At 38.7% G+C, this 21,289-nt stretch overlaps 3 protein-coding genes across 3 annotated transcripts in view; all 3 read left to right on the top strand.

The window, feature by feature from the left end:
- The window catches only part of kirrel1a (kirre like nephrin family adhesion molecule 1a), a 31,573-nt gene extending 29,317 nt beyond the window's left edge, over positions 1-2,256 (top strand). Inside the window, exon 15 of the mRNA XM_053343327.1 lies at positions 897-2,256. Within this exon, the coding sequence (XP_053199302.1) occupies positions 897-1,619 (723 nt within the window). The 3' untranslated portion in view covers positions 1,620-2,256. The remainder of the gene's footprint in view (positions 1-896) is intronic.
- Positions 2,257-4,509: 2,253 nt separating this feature from the next.
- ndufs2 (NADH:ubiquinone oxidoreductase core subunit S2) lies at positions 4,510-12,915 on the top strand. The gene is made up of 14 exons (XM_053343331.1): positions 4,510-4,641; positions 5,852-5,955; positions 6,470-6,660; positions 7,493-7,613; positions 8,040-8,152; positions 8,562-8,636; positions 9,316-9,393; positions 9,487-9,572; positions 9,685-9,804; positions 11,058-11,187; positions 11,596-11,691; positions 11,997-12,080; positions 12,510-12,567; positions 12,685-12,915. Exons 1-14 carry the CDS (start codon positions 4,535-4,537, stop codon positions 12,720-12,722), a joined length of 1,401 nt encoding a protein of 466 aa, XP_053199306.1. The 5' UTR covers positions 4,510-4,534; the 3' UTR covers positions 12,723-12,915.
- Positions 12,916-13,169: 254 nt separating this feature from the next.
- fcer1g (Fc epsilon receptor IgFc epsilon receptor Ig) lies at positions 13,170-19,787 on the top strand. Its single transcript, XM_053343340.1, has 5 exons — positions 13,170-13,383; positions 17,735-17,826; positions 18,362-18,406; positions 19,552-19,575; positions 19,715-19,787. The coding sequence occupies exons 1-5, from the start codon at positions 13,317-13,319 to the stop codon at positions 19,766-19,768; spliced, it is 282 nt and encodes a 93-aa protein (XP_053199315.1). The 5' UTR covers positions 13,170-13,316; the 3' UTR covers positions 19,769-19,787.
- The last annotated feature ends 1,502 nt before the right edge of the window (positions 19,788-21,289 follow it).

Below are 21,289 nucleotides of genomic sequence, written 5' to 3'. Positions count from 1 at the left end.
ACAGGCCGTATAAAAGGGGCTAATTAGATTCGTGTCAGAAATAGCAGTAGGGCAGCAGTAGAGTGTAGTGAGCAGGGAGAGCATCCTTCTTTTAACCAGACAACCTGTGTTCAGCCCAGCATGCTGGCACGGATCCACCCCTGCTTGAGTGTCTTGGAGTAAAACATGAGAGCTTACATTCATGAAAGCTTCGGGCAAATCAGAATTTCAGATTTGGTCTTGTTAACCGGCTGAAAAAGTGAAACCAGTACCCCAATTTCCACACCATGCTCTAATTCTAAGCAGGTTTTGAGTGTGTGCTCTCACTGGAAATATGATCAAATCCAATATATTCAAACTTAATCCAAAAGAATGCTTGATTATTACCAACATCTTGAAAATTAATAGATTTATATAAAAGATCTTTTTGAACGTTAACATAATCTCAAATTTTATTTTCAAGCACTAAATTATGGAGGGTGCTTCAGGGTGCCAGTCTTGGCGGATTACTACTATTTGCTCATGCAGTTAGTGTCGTTGCAATTTTTTAGGATTTGTCTGATCCGTGTTGTTGATTTGCATACATTTCTGAAAAGACCAAAAACGCTGATCTTTGCCTCGGGAGCTGAGTCACAAAAAAAAGGGAGCAAACTGCCCCTCGCATAGCAGTCTTATTGAAACTGGACCTGAATGCTGAACAGCTCCTGGGGTGCAGTTAACTGACCTCTGACCTTTTGAAAAAAGAGAATTTCTCTGTGGGCATCAGGACAGAGTATATCATTATTATTGTGGAGCTCCTTTGACCTAACTTTAATGTGCTGTCATTTAATGTATTTGATGATAAGCTTGGTTAGACCTTTTTTGTAACGTCCACTCTGTGTTTGTCTTTTGTGTTTTGTCTCTGTCCGTCTCTTCAGGACCCCACTAATGGCTACTACAATGTCCGAGCCTCCACCCACGACGAAGGCCGCCCCGCCTCCCGCTCCACCATGCACTACTCCGACTACCGGTCCCCCACTGGGACACCAGGGGGAGCTGCATCAATCAGCAGCAGTGCCGGCGGATCGGGAGCCACGGCTAGCGGAGGAGCGCCCGGTCCACCAGGCCCCCTTACCTCCCCCGGCCGTCCGCAAGCCTGCTACGACCCTCGACCCCCGTCCAGACTCTCCCACATCAGCTACGCCCAGTTCAACACCTTCACTCGTGGGGGCCAGAGCCAACAGCCTCCGCCCAACCCTCCCCCAGCAGCCAGCGACTTCCCAGGAGACTGCAGCCTCCTGGACTCCACTTCCCAGCTGGCCTACGACAACTATGGATACCCCTCCCATTACCAGACCTACCGTATGGGTTTCGCCCCGTCCAGCCTGGCCCCGCTGGAGGCCGGCCCCTCTTATGAGATGTACGGGGTGGGATCCGGGGTAGGAGGCCCTGGGGTAGGGGTGGGTCCCGGGGTGGGTCCCGGGGTGGGTCCCGGAGTGGGTCCCGGGGTGGGTCCCGGAGTGGGTCCCGGAGGTCCGCCTCCTTCGGGATCAGAGACTGGACTAGGGAAGTACGGCAGCTCCACTCGCTTCTCCTACACCTCGCAACACTCTGACTACTCCCACAGCCGACACACACAGAGGATGCAGACTCACGTGTGAGACAGAGAGATGCAGAAAACACCTCACAGTCTTTAGCCGAGCATGAGGAAGCATCTTATAAATAGCGTCACACCTAAAAAACCCACACGCAATCACTGATTTACACACACACATTTTTCACACGCTGACACACCCTACTGAAAAACAAACACAACTACACGACACACACACAAAAAAAAAACATCACACACACACACCCATGCACAGAGTCAGAAGACCATGCCCATGAGACAGGGAGGGTATGAGAAACACAGAGGCACAGCGAGAGGAAAAAAGCGACGAGTGGAAGAGAAGGAATCTTAGTGAGACAGGGAAGGGAAATTCCACACAATTTTGAATTCCCTCACTCCCGATGTGTTTGTATATCTGAGCTCTGAAAGAGCAGACGGCGCAAGTCACAATCAAGACTGGGAAAGAGAGCAAGAACCAGAGAGAGGACGAGAGATCACAGATCTTTGGAGCCAATAGCTTTTGCTATGAATTGACATTGTAAATGATAAGAGAGAACGTCTTAAGACAAAACTGACTGACTGTCAAATATGGTACACGCTGATCGGGAGAAACCTCAACCAGTGGAAGTCATTTCTGGCCGACATTTTAACTTTTTTTTTTTTTTTTTTGCTGGTTGTCTTATTCAATGATCATAGAGCACATATAAATATAGTATCCCAGAATGCCCCTCTGTTAAGTGGCGCAGGGGTTGTTAGGGCTGGGGTGGGGTTGGGAGGGTTGTCATCATTTTGCACTGCATCTACAGTATTCATGCTTAGACGTCCCTTATCTATATCTGTGTATTGTCTTCTTTTTATTTGCACACCCGACTAGAGCTTTGTATTCTATTTTTTAACATTACAAAATTATTTTTGTCAATGTAAAACATGTAATGTGTATGTATGGACCAAAAGTTTGAACCCGAGCGCACAGAACTCGGGCTTTCGCCTGAGTGATAGCCACTGAGACAGAGAGATGAGTTGTGCCAACAGCAGAGTCTGAATTCCTGAGAGGATTCAGCATGTATTTCACACCAGAAGGTTATATCAGTGTATAAAAGAAACCTAGTGCCAATTGTTCATGTTGTTCTTCACCTTAGACCATGTATATGCAGTAGAAGCTCCTTCTATTGGCGACTGTTGCTTTACAAACCAGGCTGGGGGCCTTGAGTCGTTCCCAGACATTTTCATAGGCTGGGGCCTTTTTCTCTGAGCTCTAAACTACAAGCCTGGTGCAGACAGAGAGAAAAACACAGATGTTGGGTTTAGAACTTAGTGGCCTTATAGGGGAACGTGTCGTACATTTCCATTTTCAATCATTCCTCATCGTCTGTCTGCCAAAACGGCCAGAGGAGAATGTGTATGGAGAGGTTCAATGAAGGCTTGTCCACAATATTGACATGTAGTAGTGTATGACTGCGAGTGTGTGGGTGTGTGAGTGTGTGTGAGAGTGAGAGAGAGAGAGAGAGAGAGAGATCAAGAGGGAGTGTGTGGGCATTCGCGCACACATCGATTTGTACAGTGTGTTTGTATAGATGTGTGAATGACTAAGTGTGTATGGGACGCATACTGTAAACACACAGCGCCTCACTCAAGTGTGCGCACGACTATTGTATGCATGTCCGTGTGTATGCAGTATGCCCGTATGGATGTGTGCATGTCTGTGTCTAAGTGTGCGGATGAGTGTTTCAGTATATGTCCATATCATTTCTCTCACAATCCTGTTACAGTACTTTTATACCTCTGGTAGGACTGTATCCTGTATTATTGTGTCTTTGAATTTAGAAAAATCCAATGTTTATCTTATTGTACTGTTCTTCGTAGCAGAGAAAACTGTTCAAAAGATGTACAACGAACGTTATCAGACTCTCATTTTTTAATTTCATTATCTTCAATATTTTTTAAAAATGGTATGTAATTATTTTTCCACAGTATTACATAAATAAAAGCACTGTTTTTTATAAAAAAAACTGAACTGTGTGGTCTTTGAGTTGGAATGAAACCATTTGTACATACATTTGTTGACATAGAGGTTATATTCACAGTGAAGAAGGGTTAGAGTATACTAGTACTAGCAGTTTAGAGGATAATAGAATAATTTTATCATTTTAAAATACCATCAATATCAAATACTCTTTAATATATGATTAATTTAACCATGTTTCTTCCATTGCAAATGTTTCATAAAAGCTGCACATAGTATACAGCATAAACTGAGGAAGGCTGAGAGCTTGAGTCCTGTATAAATAAAAGTTTAATTCATATTATTTAATTAAATGATTATTATTAAAGTAAAATAGTTTGCTTTGCCTTGTTGTTAACTTGTTAAATGTTACAGATATGAAGATTATAACCCTTATTTGATATGCTTCCAATATTTCAATATTATATATTTTTTTTAATTCTCAATTCTTACATACTTAAAGTCTCCCTCCACTTCAAAGTTGTTCTTATTGTTCCTACAGTTGGATGTTTGAGCTTCTCTGTGCAGAATGATGGATGTGCAAAGTTTGACACTAGAAGGCTGTTTGCACATTCATCTGCTGAAAATGGAAAGTTTTTCTGTGCTCACTGAAAATCTGATTTTACGTGTCCATCAATTAAACTCATGAAATGAACAATATTTGCATATTTATGGGTTCTGTATTTTTTAATGAGGGAGACATACTTTTATGGCCTGTAACAAGATAATTTGCCTTTTTGTGATAGAAAAAACATATTAGACAAACATTATTATCCAAAATACAGTATTTGATATACATCTTAAAACATGTCTGCAAGGGCTCTCTAAAAGCTACACATACTGTGTGCGGGTACATCCTACCGACAGGTGGCAGTAGCACACTACTTACGCACATAACCACTCTAAAGCAACAAAAGAAGAAATTCCACTACGTCATTGGCCAGCCTTGCCTAACAGCCAAGATGGCTGCTACAATGTTGAGGTCGCTTTCCAAAATAGGACGTCCTTCAACAAAATTAATATTAAATAATCATTTACTGGGCCCTGGATGCACTGTCCTGCAACACAGGTAAGATAATAAGGAGATAAAAACGTGACGCTTAGAGTTAACATTGTATCACCAGCCGTCTTAGCTTTAGCTCCTCAATAATATGCACACCTGAAGGCTAATGATAGCTGAATGCTAACTAGCCGACTTTGTCCTGTCATAAGTCGTGTGCTACAATTTATATATACCTTCTGAATGGAAAACGTTCTTGTAATGCACACAAATAACTAAAATAGCAATGTCACTGATAGGCGTGGTGTTGTGCGTGTTATATTAGGTTCCTTGCTGTCATGTCGTTAGCTTAGCAGTAGCCTAAGTCAGCAGCCTGATCAGCCAGCATGTATAAACTGTCTCTACAAATTATGTCGGCTATGTATAAGCTTAAATTTTGTCCCATATTTTACTTCAATGATGTTAAAAATGTTCTGATAAATTCCTCGTATAGAGGGTGAACATTAAACCCTGGTTTGTTTGACAGTGTGAAGGAGTAAACATCTAAACTGTTCCAGCTAAATTCAATACCAAGACAGTATATTGAACCAAATAAATTAAAAGATATTTTATTAAAACACATAAAGTAAACATTTGATAGAGTCGTCGTTCCTTCAAGTCCTGACTATGTGGCACCAAAGTCAAGGGGACTCTTAACATAGTAGCATGTTATTGATGTTTTCTGACCCAGTAACAGCATTAGGTCTAATCCTTTTTTAACCATGTACTGCACTGTTGCAACATTTAGCATTAATAATATGCAGATACAAATGCACAAATTAACTGATTCTTATGTATTTTTAATATATAGTACCACCAGTCAGAAGTTTGGACACATTTTCTCATTAATGTGAATGGGAAAGTGTGTCCAAACTTTTGACTGGTACTGTATATTTATCTTAATTATTTACTGTAATGGAGCCTCCCAGCCAAGGTACTCCTCATAATTGTTCTTGTGTAATCAGGGTGACAATAAACATCTTGATGTTTGAATATATTTTCATACTAATTGGGCCTACTTTGTTTCTTGTTGGTTGTGTCATCAGTCAGATCTGATTGTCAGTCATCCAAGTGACAGCATCAACAACACAAGATTAAAGCCTCTCTGGCAACATGTAGGAGAAGTGACGTCTGAGTGGTGTGCTTGCAGAAAGCGCTAGAATACTATTCTGAAGCAGTCTTATGAAAGCATTGGCTCAGAGTTGGAGCCTTAATTTGTTTTCCTTGTTGGTTTTTGCAGGCAGAAGCAATGGCAGCCAGATGTGGAGTGGACAGAGCAGTTTGCTGGGGCAGTGATGTACCCCACTGCTGTCAATGAGAAATGGAGCCCACCCCCATGGAATGGTACCATCCACAAATGCGTCACACTTTTAAGGACAAACATGTTTCCTGTTCCCCACTAACCTTGTCTTTTAAATATTGTTTTACCAAGACAGTGTTAAGGCTGACAACATTCAACATGAACATTTATTATTACTAAGGTGGAGACTTATTATTTGACCAAAGCATTTACATAGCACATTGGATTTAGTACTTACAGCTCACAATATGGGTTTGTGCTCACAGCTTTGTAATGCTTTGAATCAAATCTTTCCAAAATGAACCTGGCTCTGATTCCAGTGCCAGATTGGGGCCAGATAAGGATTACACCTTATTTCACACTGCAGTTGAAAGTGTGTCAGTCCTTTTTTAAATTTGATTTATTCCCTATGTGTTTATTTGCATATTCTCTGTATGCGGTAAGATCTAGAATCATTTTAGTAAGCATCAGCCTTTTATAATTGTGTGTGAATGCTGTACTCTGGATGAATTCATTTGTACTATCTTCTCACGCATTGTTTTGTTCTCTTCCTGGCAGACAAAGATGCTCCCGCAGAGAAGGATGTGTCCAACCTGACCATCAACTTCGGTCCCCAGCACCCTGCTGCTCACGGAGTGCTGCGTCTTGTGATGGAGCTCAGTGGAGAGTCTGTCAAGAAATGCGACCCCCACATCGGCCTGCTTCACCGTGGCACGGAGAAACTCATCGAGTACAAGACCTACTTGCAGGTACTGAACCAACTGCGTATATGCCTGTAAATACAGTGTTTGTATTCTCTAACTTATCCATTAGATACTGGTTACACTAGTGTATATGTGTGCATGTATGTAGAAGGTTGTAAAATCAGGAGACCATAGAAACAACTGTGCTATTCTTTGTTTTAACCAGGCTTTAAAAGGCTGCCTGGTCTCTTTATACCTTGAGGCAGTAGTGAGTCACTATATCAGTCTGCCCTCAAATCAACAGGAGAGATTAAACAAGTCCTTCTTCTAGGTTAGATTTATTCAAGCAAACTCAGCTTAATGTTAGCACTGATTTGATATTGCCATCATACTTATTCAAAGTCCTAGTTACTTAGTTTGATAGCTAACAGAGCACTGATAATGCACTGTTGATGCAAGACTAATGCAGGGTAATATAACACTCCAACCTTGTGCTGACATGCTGCCCCCTGTTGGTTTGGAGTGTGGAGTTTGACCTTAACAAGTAGTCAATTCTTACATATAGCATCTTTTTTAAAGATAGAACATTTGTGGTGAATTCAAACACATCATTAGGTTGCAACACAGCTTACTGCCAAATGTCTCGTATTGTTAGATATTGTTCACACAGCAATGAATATTATGTGTATTGAATTGGTCTGTGTAAAAACTAGATGGCGCAAGAGCAATATGAACCTCACTGTCTTACATGAAAATGAAAAAAAAAAAAAAAAAAACCTATCAACGTCAACAGAATAGATCAACATAATGTAAGATAAAGGTCATTGAATGCATGTGTTGCATAGTTAATAAAAGTCCCTTGTTGAGTTTACTTAACTTCCCTTTTTTTCTGCTACAGGCCCTTCCCTACTTTGACCGTCTTGACTATGTGTCAATGATGTGCAATGAGCAGGCCTACTCTCTGGCTGTGGAGAAGCTGCTTAACATCAAGGCTCCGCCCCGTGCAGAATGGATCAGAGGTACAGATTAGAATTGGGCACATACTGAAAAGGCCAAAGCTCTTACACCAGATAATTTGGAGAAGGTGACAGGGATGATGTAACATTAGAAACACACAAGCACTCAGTTTATTGTTTATTTATAGCTCCAGTCCCGTGTGTTACCAACACATCAGCATATTTCCTGTGTTGTAGCAGTTAGTTGTAGTTAATGGTCATTAGTCATCATTATTTTCATTATCTGATAAGTAATCCACTGATTATCTGTTTAACCGTTCGCAGAACATCAAAAAGTTGCGAAAGATTCCCAGAATGCAAGAGGACATATTTAAATGTCAAATATTTACCACATAGAATACAAAAAAAATCAAGCTTGAACCAATGAAATGTCGACACTTTTTAAATTGACTTAAAACTATGAATAAATCCTTTTCTTTTTGTTCGTAGTGTTGTACGGAGAGTTGACTCGCATCCTCAACCACATCATGGCCATCACCACGCACGCGCTCGACATCGGCGCCATGACACCCTTCTTCTGGATGTTCGAGGAGAGAGAGAAGGTCAGGATCACTGCTGCACGACACTGTGTTCAATCCTTTTATGATGACATTAGCCTAGAATCATGTTCTCTCACAGTTCAATAGCAACAGTCTACTTCTGTTGCTGTATACTGCTAAACAAATGACAAAACACACACACAAAATCCACAGTGACTTCACAGCTGTAGACAGACTCTTCACTGTAAGAAAATTAGTGACCCAGCTTCTCATTCAAACTGACCCCAGTAATGCTCCATTCATGTTGAATTAGAAATCATCTGTTTCCAGATGCTATCTAAGTTGAGTCACTAAACTTTAAGTCACTACACAAGATGTTCAGCGGTTGCTAAGTTCATCCTCACGACAGAGACGCCTCCAATTAAATATCAGATCTTTTCTAATGTCGACTCTGACCTTTGTTCCCTCACAGATGTTTGAGTTTTATGAGCGAGTGTCTGGAGCCAGAATGCACGCTGCATACGTCAGACCTGGAGGTGTTCATCAGGTTTGTGAATTAACTCAATAAATGCTCTTATCTGGTCCGTACAAGCGGTTTGTCAACTGTATTCACATCAAGACCTGATGATGGTCAGGTTTCAGTTGTTCACTTATATTGAAATTCATGGGAAAGTACCAAAAAAACGCACACAGAGGAAGTAAAAGTAGGCATATTGCAGAAAAGGGAGATGATGTGTACATCTAAAAACCAACAACAACTAGCATAGTCCCATTTTTGTCTTTATTTGGACAGTCGGGGGGTCTTTAAGTAGTGATTGCAGGTTAACAGTATATGCTACATGGAAGTGATATACATATCTGAAAGCTGGGACCCTGAAGATTAATATGAGCTCTGAACTGCATGTCATGTTTCTCTAGTAATAAATCTGTAAACAACATTGTGTTTTGGGAAGGTGCCAATTCAAAGTGTGTATAAGGGTTTAGAACATTATGTTGGAATTATATAATGGCCATTTTCATGCTCAATTATGGCTCCTAAGTTGTTGCAGCAATATTTGGGTTGATAATTATATTTGTAACAGATTTAGTGCAAAACTTAACCATTTTTGGCCACTTGATCTGATAATAAATGGTTAAAAATGGTTAAAAATACCACATTAACACACCAAGACGTTGAGAAACACCATAAATGAATCAATGATCAATGATCATTAAATGTCTTGCAGGATATGCCCCTTGGCCTGATGGACGACATCTACGAGTGGTGCAAGAACTTCTCCATCAGAATCGATGAAGTGGAAGAGGTGTGTTACTATATATTTATAAATAACATCCACAATCTCTTACCATGATAGAATATGATTGCTTATGTATATATGTGAATGTCCTCTGTGCAGATGTTGACCAATAATCGTATCTGGAAGAATCGTACCGTGGACATTGGGATCGTTACCGCAGAGGAGGCTCTCAACTACGGATTCAGGTAACCGGCAAATGAAAACCAAAAACTTCTTTAATTCTTTTCTCCTTCAATTTCCTGTTGATGTAACTCTCAAATCTTTTTGTCGTCACCTCTGTCCTTATTCCTCCACCAGCGGAGTGATGTTGAGAGGATCTGGCATCAAGTGGGACCTGAGGAAGTCTCAGCCATATGACAAGTATGACGAGGTGGACTTTGACATCCCGATTGGAAGCAATGGAGACTGCTATGACAGGTAAGGTTTGCAAATGTCTGTAGTTATATAACAGGGTCTACAATTCCATTATCCTGCCTCCTTTTCTATCTCAAGTAAGCTTATTGAGACACTTGAACACATCAGTTGCAAATCATTGGGTTGGATCTTTACATTATTTTATTGTATTGGATTCTTTTTATTACCCAACTGAAGAAGATGAAAGTTTATCATTTAATTTAAAAAATGGATGGTTACAGTGCTTGGCTGATTGGAGCCAATTAAAAAGAGATCATAATTACATTTAGATACTTTGGAGCACAATAAAAATGAATCATCTTACCATTAATGACTTATTATATCACTAACACATTATTTAGACAATAAACACTTGTGAAAACATATTTGTCATACATTTGAATGGCAATATTATGTAATACTACTTAATAAAAGTCATCTCAAGCCAGCATTATATAAAATTCAGTATTAAGTATGCTTCTGTTAAAGGGAAATTCTGTTATTTTTGTTGTCTTTTATATCATTCTGTAGCTTCACATTAAGCTTTCATATGTATTCAAATCTCTCTCCCTGTTTCCTGTCGGCCTCTATGCCACCCACTGTCAAAATAAAAGTAACAAATGCCAAAAAAAAACAACCTTTTCACTACCGACCCTGACATGGGTTTTTTGCATGATGCTATATAGCCAGTAACCACAGACGCACACTGAGCTCTCACTGTTACTGCTGCTCCAAGTTAATAGAATAAACTGTGAGCTCTCCTCCTGCCAGTAAACAGCTCTGGATCAGCCACTCAGCAGCTGTCTGTCCCTCTGCTGCTGCATCCGGTAACATTTAAAGGACAGCACCATCTACACTTTTTTTCTTTTCTATTTTTTTTTTTTACCTCCAGGTCGTTCAAATGGAACAAATGGGGCTGCAAAAAAAAATCAGTGACGTGGGTCAGAGAGCTCACCATCAGCAACACCATCAGCATCAGTACTCTAACCCACGTCACCACTTCTTTTTATTTTAACTGCGGAGTGGGCATTTTCATTTGTCCCTTTTTAAACGTTCAATCTAGCTCCGAGTCTATTAGAAAGGCTTTTTATAACATGACCAATCAAGTGTAAATAAATAATAGTCTATGTGCAGACTCTGCTGGTAGCGTAACACTTAACGCATGCTGATTTTCATCAAGGCAGCACACTTAATGCCTTTCATCCAGCAGAGTTCACTGTGTGTGATGTCAGAATTTAAAGGTGTCTCTCTATGTGTGTGTGTGTGTGTGTGTCTAGGTATCTCTGCAGAGTAGAGGAGATGAGGCAGTCCTTAAGGATCATGCACCAGGCCCTCAACATGATGCCAGAAGGAGAGATTAAGGTGGACGACGCCAAGGTGGCTCCACCCAAGAGGTCTGAGATGAAGGTGAGCTCAGCTGGAAGACTCGAACCTCCCCTGCAACACATTTCCTCTTCCTCACCTCCTTTTTTTTTTCTTTCTTTGAGATTGTCTTACAAGGCCTGCAGGCTATTTAATCTTTCTGAGTTTTTTTTTTATTCCTTGCACTTTTATCATTTTTGTGTGTGTTAATTAAATTTTCGGCGGCACAGCTAATTTGTCTTGGCGCTTTGCTCTCTGCAGAATCAGGCCAGTTCTGTAAAAGGCATGTTAATGTAGCTGTCTTCAAGGCACAAGATCATGTGCAGTTTGCCTCAGGTTCACACGCTACAGTCAACGTACACAGATTGAACTTCCTCTTACTTCACTGTGCATTGCTATCAACACAGCCGCTTAAACATGTTTTTGTATGCCCCTTTTTTTTCTTTCGCCTAGATGTCCATGGAGTCTCTGATCCACCATTTTAAACTGTACACAGAGGGCTACCAGGTCCCTCCAGGGGCCACATACACAGCTGTGGAGGCACCCAAGGTGAGAACACGCATCCAAACAAACTAGCTTTCATTAATGTGTTCATTTTTGACTCATTTTGACAAGATTTAGCTCTTTTTCTTTGACAAGCCTTTTGCATACAGTATGCTAATCTTAAGATCATCCATTGAACAAATTTACAATTTAAACCAAAACAACTTTTTCAGTGTTAGATACTTTGTACACAGAAGTGAAATTCAGATTCACATTAATTAAATCTTTGTAGGCCCTTAGGGGCTTGTTGTGATGTAATATGCTTACACGAGTGTCTTTTGTGTGTGTGTGTGTGTGTGTGTCACTTGCAGGGAGAGTTCGGTGTTTATTTGGTATCAGACGGCTCCAGCAGACCCTATCGCTGCAAGATCAAAGCTCCCGGATTCGCTCACTTGGTGCGCACTTAAAACTTCACAAGACGCTGAAATATTAAACACACCGGATATCAATTATTCAGCCCGTTTAACGGCTCATCCTTAAGGCTACTTTTAGTTCATTAAGTACATTTTATAAAGTACTATAGAACCATTTTTTAAAAAAAGCACACAGAGACCCCCTCCACTCTTTCCTTCCTGGCTCATCTCGTAGCTCACAGGCACATGAAACGCTGTTTAATATAGTCATTTGAATTTTTGGTCTTGAAGGCTAAAAATGTCTTTAAAGTTGCATAAACAAACTATTAGAGTAGTTAGTGCGTTCACTTCAGGCTATAATCACATGAATTATGAATATGAACTTTTTCTCTGAGCTCATCTGCCCTGAATAGTGCGAGCTTGTCTTCACTGATTCTGCATGTTAATAAATGTTTTCTTCTTACTTTGCAGGCCGGTCTGGATAAAATGGCTAAAGGACACATGCTCGCTGATGTAGTGGCCATTATTGGTAAGAGTGTACAAATCATTGAAAACCTCTCTGAAGTAGAAGAATTTAGTTTCAGAAATGTATGCTTTTGAATGTGTAATAAATGCACGTGTTATTTTTTTCTTCTTCTCCTCACAGGCACACAGGACATAGTGTTTGGCGAGGTTGACCGTTAATGTGATGCTGCTAATGTGTCACTTCCCTCACGAGGAGAATTTCATTCACTCCTTCACACATCTGTTAGTCAGGTCTTCTTCCTGTTCACTATTTGCTGTAGTGAGGCTTTTGACAGACAGAAAAAACTCTTGCTTGTAATCATTGATGTACAATGCCCAAATAATCCTAATAAATATTTTATGACCCAACTACAAAGTAGTATGTTGTTTTGTTGTTTGTTTTTTTTACATTGGGGGAAAGCTGTATTTTGGAGGGATTCATAAACATTTTAAATGGTATTCTTTTACAAATGCTTAATTTCCTTTTACTGCCTGAAAACATGAGTGGAAATCAAGTATTAAGCACAACAGATGAAACCAGAGCCTCATTGGTATGTCCTTCCTCTGGTTTGATGTTAAAAGGGGAGTGGTATGATGAGATCTGAGACAAATGGACGTAGAGCTCAGACCACAACTTCCCCTCTTGACTATGAGATACGCAACACTCGAGTCTTCACCAGAACGCAGAGGAAAAAAAACCACCTGCAGGTCTTGTTTGCTGTTTGCTGGCCGCCGCTGAACGAGCCCGCCTGTCCGTGTTGAGCCCGTGTTGTTATGGCATTGTGGGGCAGGAGCCCAATACAGATTGCAATCCCTCTCTGGATGTCTTTCGGAACAGCTGGTGAGTTGTGACATCAAATAGAGACTTTCAATACAAGTTTTTATATATGGCTCTGGGTCCTGAGGATGCTTTGTCTTATGAGCTCACTGTAATAACTCCATTTATGATAACCCTAACCCTTTACTTTTAAGAAATGGTGTTTGGAAATAACCTAATGTAAGAGCAAGCTGTGCTAATAAGTCACTTTATAAATCAATATGAGGTTGAGGAGTTTTTGATGTCAACTAGACTCAATGCCTGTGAAACGCTATGTTGAAGATACTCAGTCAAACATGATTTTTGACAACATTGTGATTTTAAGTTAGCAGGTGAGCTCATCTGTTTATTCAGAGCAGTGAGGTTTAGTGACATTTGGCCTTATTCCATGAAGTGTAGGTAGCAGATATGTAGTCACCACATTACAGTTCCTGTGAAAAGAGAAGCTGCCCGTTTTAGCTGTCGCTTGTGGCCAGGGGCGCAACATGGCGTTCACAGTCTCTTTTTTCACACTTTAGACAGTGCTAACAGCCCTGCCTCGGACATATTGCGTCAGTTTGTTGGATTAGTTTAAGCACTGTGGTACTTTTGACCCTTTCAGCACAGAAAAATAGCATAAAACAAACACATTTTACAACTTTCTCTATCATTCTACACAAGCCGCTTTACAAATGTCAGTCAATATCAGTAGTCTAATAGTCCAACAACACATAGGTAACTTATAGTATAGTTATGAAGCTGAAGTGATTATTCTGTTAATAGAAAATGTATCAACTTAATCTGTTACAATTTTTATGCCAAATTCAGACAACAGTAAAACAACTAGTAGATATCAGTCTTAAATCTAGAAAATAGCGACGGCCATTTGTCACATTTTTCTGATGTTCATACACCGATTGAATAATGGCGACGAGAGGGGCGTAAGAGCTGTTATAAGACAGTTTGACTTGAGATATTTCTGTTTTAATTCCAAACCTCGACTGACTTTGGCCTACTTCTGGTATCTGTGGTCTACAGTTAAAGTAAAAGCGCCTGAAAACTGGGGTATAACTGTTAAAAGAGAAAGACCCCAGGTTTGAAAGCATCGCGTCTACTCTATTGGCACGAGTACCAAGACTTTGTTGCATCGCCCAAAAATAAGGTGTTGGCTTTTGAAACTCGTCGACCTTCTTAGAACCTCAAAAAACAACGCGACTTCTACTGCAGTATGTAGAACTGCACATAGACACAGCAGACTTCAAATCATCCTGTTTTAACATAACATAAATGCGTACTTGTTCAAAAGTGGGATTCATCTATGTATTGAGGGAAAAACCAAACAAAATTGGTGATAATATATGAAGCTGGCATGTGATTTCAAATGCCTGTCCATATTTGTAGCCCGTAGTTTGAGACACATACAGACATTTTAGTCACGTATTAATATCAAGACTATTAGTTATTTTAGGTGGCCCACACAGTACTTGCAGCTTCCTTTTAACGTGTGGTATATGTGAGTTACAGAAACCACAGAAGATGTACATCTAGATAAAGCACCATATCTGTCTCTGGTTCACAGGCAGTAGAATCATCCGGAACGCAACATTTTCACTTGGGCTGACTCTCCATCCGCAACCCACAAGACCAAATTATCCACCAATATCAGTCAATGTAGAGCGTGATAGAAAGAAATGAGATATTTTCAATATTTTTTCATTTTTGCTTTCAAAAAAAAAAAAATAGTTCTTTGGAAGTGGCTCTATGTGTGGAAAACAATCATGTGACTTTATAGAAGTGATTCATTTCCTCAATTTTGTGAAGAAAGTAAGAAGGAAGAGAAGAGAGAAAATAGCATTTGTTATCAGGCGATTTGATCATAGCTCTTAAAAATGCTCTGAGTCAAGTAGAATAGCTAAACTGACTCAAGTGTGATTACATTTAAATTCTTTTAAGATACAAATTCATCTTAATTTATACTCCAAATCTATTAAAAAAAGAACTAGGAAATGTAATTAAAATGTAATGGAAAAACAATTGAAGAAAATGTTGGTATCATCATCACAGATGCCAACAATTCTGTTTGATTATTCTGTCTTTAAAGGATGAGTAACTACTCATTTAAAATGGATTTGCAACGTACCTTTTTTACGGCTTTTTTTAAGGCTTTTAAATAGTTCTGTTAGTTAAATAAATGATTACATTTACTATGATTTCCGATCACATTTTCTCTAACACCTTCCATTCATCTTATGTTTTACCCTCAGAGATTCCATGACGTTATTAGAAATCTAAATAATGGAAATGTAAGGAAGTCCAACCCGCAGCTAGACGAGCGATCAGTGTTGTCAGCCATGTGAGGCCCAGCTTCTCTTTTCAGTCAACTCATTTTTGCTCATCACAGCTCTGTGGGTTGAACTGCCTTTTCATTTTCTGCACATCTTTATATTTGGAAGAGGTGCTCTTTAATTTCAATTTGATCATATAATGGAATCGGTTGAACACTGAGGCAGAAGAGAATCAATTGCGTGATATGAGAAATATCGTAGGAAGACGGATTCATGTAAACATGAATGTGCATTGAAATTAAAAATACGTAAAATACATATATTAATGAGATTATCATTTGATCATTTGTATGATTGAAATGCCTTCGTTTATGATTAATTACATATTTAATGTTTTGTTTTGTGCAGGAATTATTTAACTGATTATATTTAACATAAAGGACAAAAAGGACATTTTAAATTAAGACAACAAATAGAGGGAACATTTAAAACATACTTGTAAATCAATCCACCCGCAGTAATAGCAAATACATCTTTATTATCATAAATGCGCTGTGAATTAGAATGTACACCCCAAAGCGACATTCTCACAATGTGGCTGCTAACCAATTTATATATATCGATAGCACAATGCAGTACGTATGCTCATAAATATCTTTCATGGTAAACACAGTGTCACATACTTCATTTCCCTCTAATGGTAGAGAGTTGGCTGGTCATTTCTGCAATGTATTCTTGTCTGTGGAAAAGGTTAAAGACATGTACGTATGTACAATAAACGCCTTCTGTGGTTGAAGTCTTTGATGTGTGCCAAAGAGTAGACCTTTTTCAAACCTGGATACCAAGATTTAGTATCTTCAATTCTTCAATTTCAAAGAGAAATGTCAATATAATATAATATAATATAATATAATTCTAATATAACCACTTCCCATCTAATAAATGGTTCTTAGAGTAATCCATGAATTCTGCAATTGTACATTAATAAGCTCTTTATAAATGGATATTATTCCAAATATCCTGCTTCCCTTCTCTAGAAATCTATCACATCAGCTGATAAAGTTAATTTTTCTAGTGTTTTCTCCTCCTCAGACGGGGCCTCCTCTTCTCTCAAATAAAGACGGCACACATTGTTAACGTCCCCTGTAGCTTTGGCAGGACAATCATAATAGTGTGATATCTACATCATATTAGGCTTAACATGGATAGTGGTTGGCTTGTCCATCTTCCGTTAAACTATGTATTTAACTGGTGTTAAGTTCAACTTTTAGAAATGTTGAGCTTACGATCTTGTGCATTTACAATATGGAGTATTTACAATCATATATAACTAAGTTGATCAAAAAACATACTTTAAACAACAATATGAAAACAATCATCAGTAAAAGCTTGTCGACCTGCAACATAAAGTAAATAAGTATATTTTTGCATTTGGTATGCCCTGAATACAAGCATCTTCACTGAATTTATAATCAATCCTCACCATATTACTTGTGCAGGCCTGTTGATATACTTCACATCAACTCATTTTTTTCACAGATGCAGGACATCCGGCCAGTAGTCATCCAGCGCCTGTTGATGAGTGATAGTCATTTATCAGTCAATTAATCTTTAACATGGAAGTGAACATTGATACTGACCAATCAGAAAATAGATATTTCCATTTTTTTATTTTTGTAATCTACAACCTATCACAGTTATGGTGGAACATGGCAAAGCCCACTGTGCCTCCCTATACACCCATAGATATTCCTCCACAGAAGTATGAATCATAATACATATAGTTTGTGTTAAACACTTTGGTTTCTTATGTAATGAGTGTAGTAGCTGCTTGTTGCACAATCTGAAATGTGGACACTGCCTTTACTCAGTAACACTGTTTTATACATTGCAACAACTCAGCCTTATGGTCACCAAATGTGTCCACTGCTTTTTGTGTCACCCTAAAATCAACAAGCAACAGATACATTACAGGATACTAGAGCTGATACATGATGACCTGAGGTTACACCAGAGCCAAGAATATGTTATCTGCACGGTTTGATAGTTGTCTACATTATCAGCTGCTATTGTGGATTTGCTTCTAACAAAAGGTTCTCCTGTACCCACAGCGGCTCTTGCAGAGCCTGAGATCTGCTATGTGCTGGATGGCATCCTGTTTTTGTATGGCATCATCCTGACAGCTCTCTACTGTAGAATTAAGGTATGCATGCTACATATACGTCTTGTATGTGATGTGTGATTGTCTACACTAGACATACATACATACATGTTGATTTCATAATTGTATGATCAATTATGGATATATGCATGCATGAAAACAACTATTTTAAAGGATAACAATGACCCAAAAGGCAAAAGGTTATACATTATTAATATGGTGTCATCTGCAAAATAACGCATGCTGCACATGAAAGTTCAATTAACCAAGCAACTTTTTATTGACTACTTAGTCATCAACATCCACTGCTGTACATTCTGTGCATTTGTGAAAAAGAATGAACACGTAGTCAGGATGCTGTAGTTGATTCAAATGAAGGTGACGATGATATACTGTGGATTTTAATATAAAAGAATATGAGCCAGAGTTTTTCTTGCGTTTCTTTTGACCAAGCGAATATTCACATAGTCAGAAGATTAAACTGATGTGATAAATACAGCTACGGATGGATAGTAAAATTATACTGAGCTTGATATATTGTTTTTTCAGTTGTCACTCATTGTCATGTCTTCAACAGATCTACAATGCTAGGGAGGCTGCAGCTGGGAATCCAAAGGGCAAGGTAAGAAAGAGCATGTATACAAAGTGTACAGACATGATTAAAATAGATAAATATGTGACATGTAGCCTATAATACGTGCAAAGAAGCACAAATTAAGTTGCACACCACAACACAAACTGGACTTGCAGTTAGCAAACCACAGGTTGAGATCATATGAAGGCGAAAATAATCTTACTGGTCAGCTAAAACCTCAGTGGAAAAAAAACAGATACAGGAAATGTGAAGAATGAAACCATTTGTCATGTCAAACACCTTCCACTGGCAGCTCTATGTGAGACGTTACCAATATAAAGGAACCCTTGTCTGAAAATGTTTTGATTTCCTGAAACCCTTTACAGGAAGTGAGAGCTAACCAGCTGCCCCATGACATACCAATGTAATGCCTGTAAACCATATGATTTCTTTTGAGTAACATCGCTTGCTTAATTGGGCTTTCAGACTAGATATTTTTTAACTGAAACGTTGAACGTACTGGATGTTCAGCAGGCAGGGAGTGGATTACAAAAATCTCTTGCATTATGGGAATTGTAGGATCCAGTGTTTTTGGAGCTTCAAAATATTTAAATCAGTCTCTTGCATGCCTCACAAACTATATGGAAGGATAATACTAAATAGCTGGAGTATACCTTTAACTCCCAAATGAGAACAACACGATGAAACTTTAAAAAAAAAAATACACATTAAAAACACAAGTCAACACAAACATAAAATATTGGATGGAAACATAAATAGTGGCTTTAACAATAACCTTCTTTCTCATTTATTTTGTGGTGATTGTATGCATATTTATGGATTTAAAAGCTAACTCACAGTGCATACAGAAGAGTGCGTGAGTTTACTGTTTAACTGTGTTACTTTTTTTTATTATTTCCTATATCACTAGCCACAAACAGCCTAACCCACTGTGAAACACATAAACACATACACACACATGCATGTGCATACACATGCATACACATGTACATGCACACGCTCACTCTACAGTTCACAAATCTCACGTATTGCTTTCTGGTTTACAACAGTTCTCATAGAGTCAGTGTAAAAATACATTCACATAAGCTTACAAACATTCAACAAGAAAAATGAAGAAGTTGTTTTCTCACAGTTACATTGTATCTAATATGGTTGTTTTCTTCCCCTGGCAGAATGTTGAAGAGGGCATCTATACGGTGAGTTTTTACACCATGAATGATGCAAAGGAGATGAAGAGCAGCTGATTACATAAATGTTAAATAATCATTATTATTCTTAGTCAATTACAGCTTTCACAGTATTACTCATTGAATTTCTAATGTGTTTTCCTCTCAGGGTTTGACTCCTCGTGCCCAGGAAACATATGAGACAATTGGCATGAAGAAGTGACATGATGGAGGAAACTTCACACCTTTCCCTCTGAATACCTTTATGTTTTTATATAAATATTGCATATCTTAACCTGTCTAGATTAGGAGAGAATGTAAGATGTTGTGCACCAGTGTTCATTTCTCTTTTGCTTTTGTAGAGGTTGTGGGAAGTTAAGAAGGATGAGACAGAAAATAGAGAAGCTGAGTCCAAACAGGGACATTATCAGAAAAGCTCTGTCCTTGTTGTATAACATACTTTACTGGTTTGTTGCCTGTATGTAACTTTTAGACAAGGATATTTTGATAACTATAATTCAGATATATTTCTACTGTACTTATGAATAAAAAGATAAATGCTGTGTTTTTGATGTTTATCTTTGTTGCTGTGTTTAACACACAGCTGATTTCTGTGCCAAAATATCAAACTGCTCCTCATCTCCTGCAACACTCTGTCCATCTCACTTTCTCTTTTACATCATCTGACAGATATCAGTCTGTTTACATGTGTGAATAAGAGATTCACCAAGCTGATGATGTTGTTTTTGCAGCTAAAGTATCTCTTCAGCTGTCATGCTGTACTAATAGAAAGATGAAGTTAAAGCCTGCAGGTTAAATAAAAATGCAATATGCTCACTTTTCTTACACACCACAAGATGGCATGATGGTGTCCATGGTTCTCACCTGTCCTTGAGTACATAGGGTGGTGGAAGAAGTATCCTTTGCTTTAGGTATCAGTACAGCAATGTAACAATACTACATAAAAGTAGCAATCCTGAATGAAAATAGTATTATCAACTTAATGTAGTTAATGTATTACAGTAAAAGTAGTGGTTTGCTCCTTCTGACTGATATATTATTATATATATTATATATTAATATCATTAGATTATTAATAGTGAAGTATCAGTGTTAGAGCAGCATGTTACTGTTGTACTGTTGTAGTTTACACTACTCTATCTACAGTTCACTAGTTTAGTTCAGTGGTTCCTAATCAACCCTCCAAAGGGTCACCAGATACATGTGAGAGGTCATGAGAGGAAAGAGTACATAAAAAGTTGTCAAATATATGAAGTGGAGTAGAAAGTACATTTCCCTCTGAAATGTACTGGAGTCGATGTAAAAAAGTGGAAATAGAAGTAACATGGGAATATTCAAATAAAGTCAGCTATGTACATCAAAAATATACTTAGGTACAGTACTTGTACTCATGGAGATGCATCAGCACTGAATGTTGAACCTGGGGTTCCACAAGCTGCAGTCCACTTCTTTTTCTCTTCTATATTTCTGTCATGTACTACCCCCAACCCACCATAGAACATGTCACACAATCTACTAATGACCTCCGTTACTGGATTCCCTCCAAACAACAACACTAAAATAGAAACCTGATATAATATGTGAAGAAATAAACTCAACCCCACCAAAACTCAGCTCATCCTATTCAAATTACAAACCATCCAAACCAAGGCAATAAACATAGAATACAGACTCCCGTTGTACATTAGCACCCATAATATCCACACCATGTCCACACTCCAAA

This window comes from Scomber japonicus, chromosome 22 (genome assembly GCF_027409825.1).
Source record: "Scomber japonicus isolate fScoJap1 chromosome 22, fScoJap1.pri, whole genome shotgun sequence".
NCBI classification, from domain to species: domain Eukaryota; kingdom Metazoa; phylum Chordata; class Actinopteri; order Scombriformes; family Scombridae; genus Scomber; species Scomber japonicus.
The sequence above is the reverse complement of the archived record's forward strand: the minus strand, read 5'-3'. Positions and strand labels throughout refer to the sequence as shown.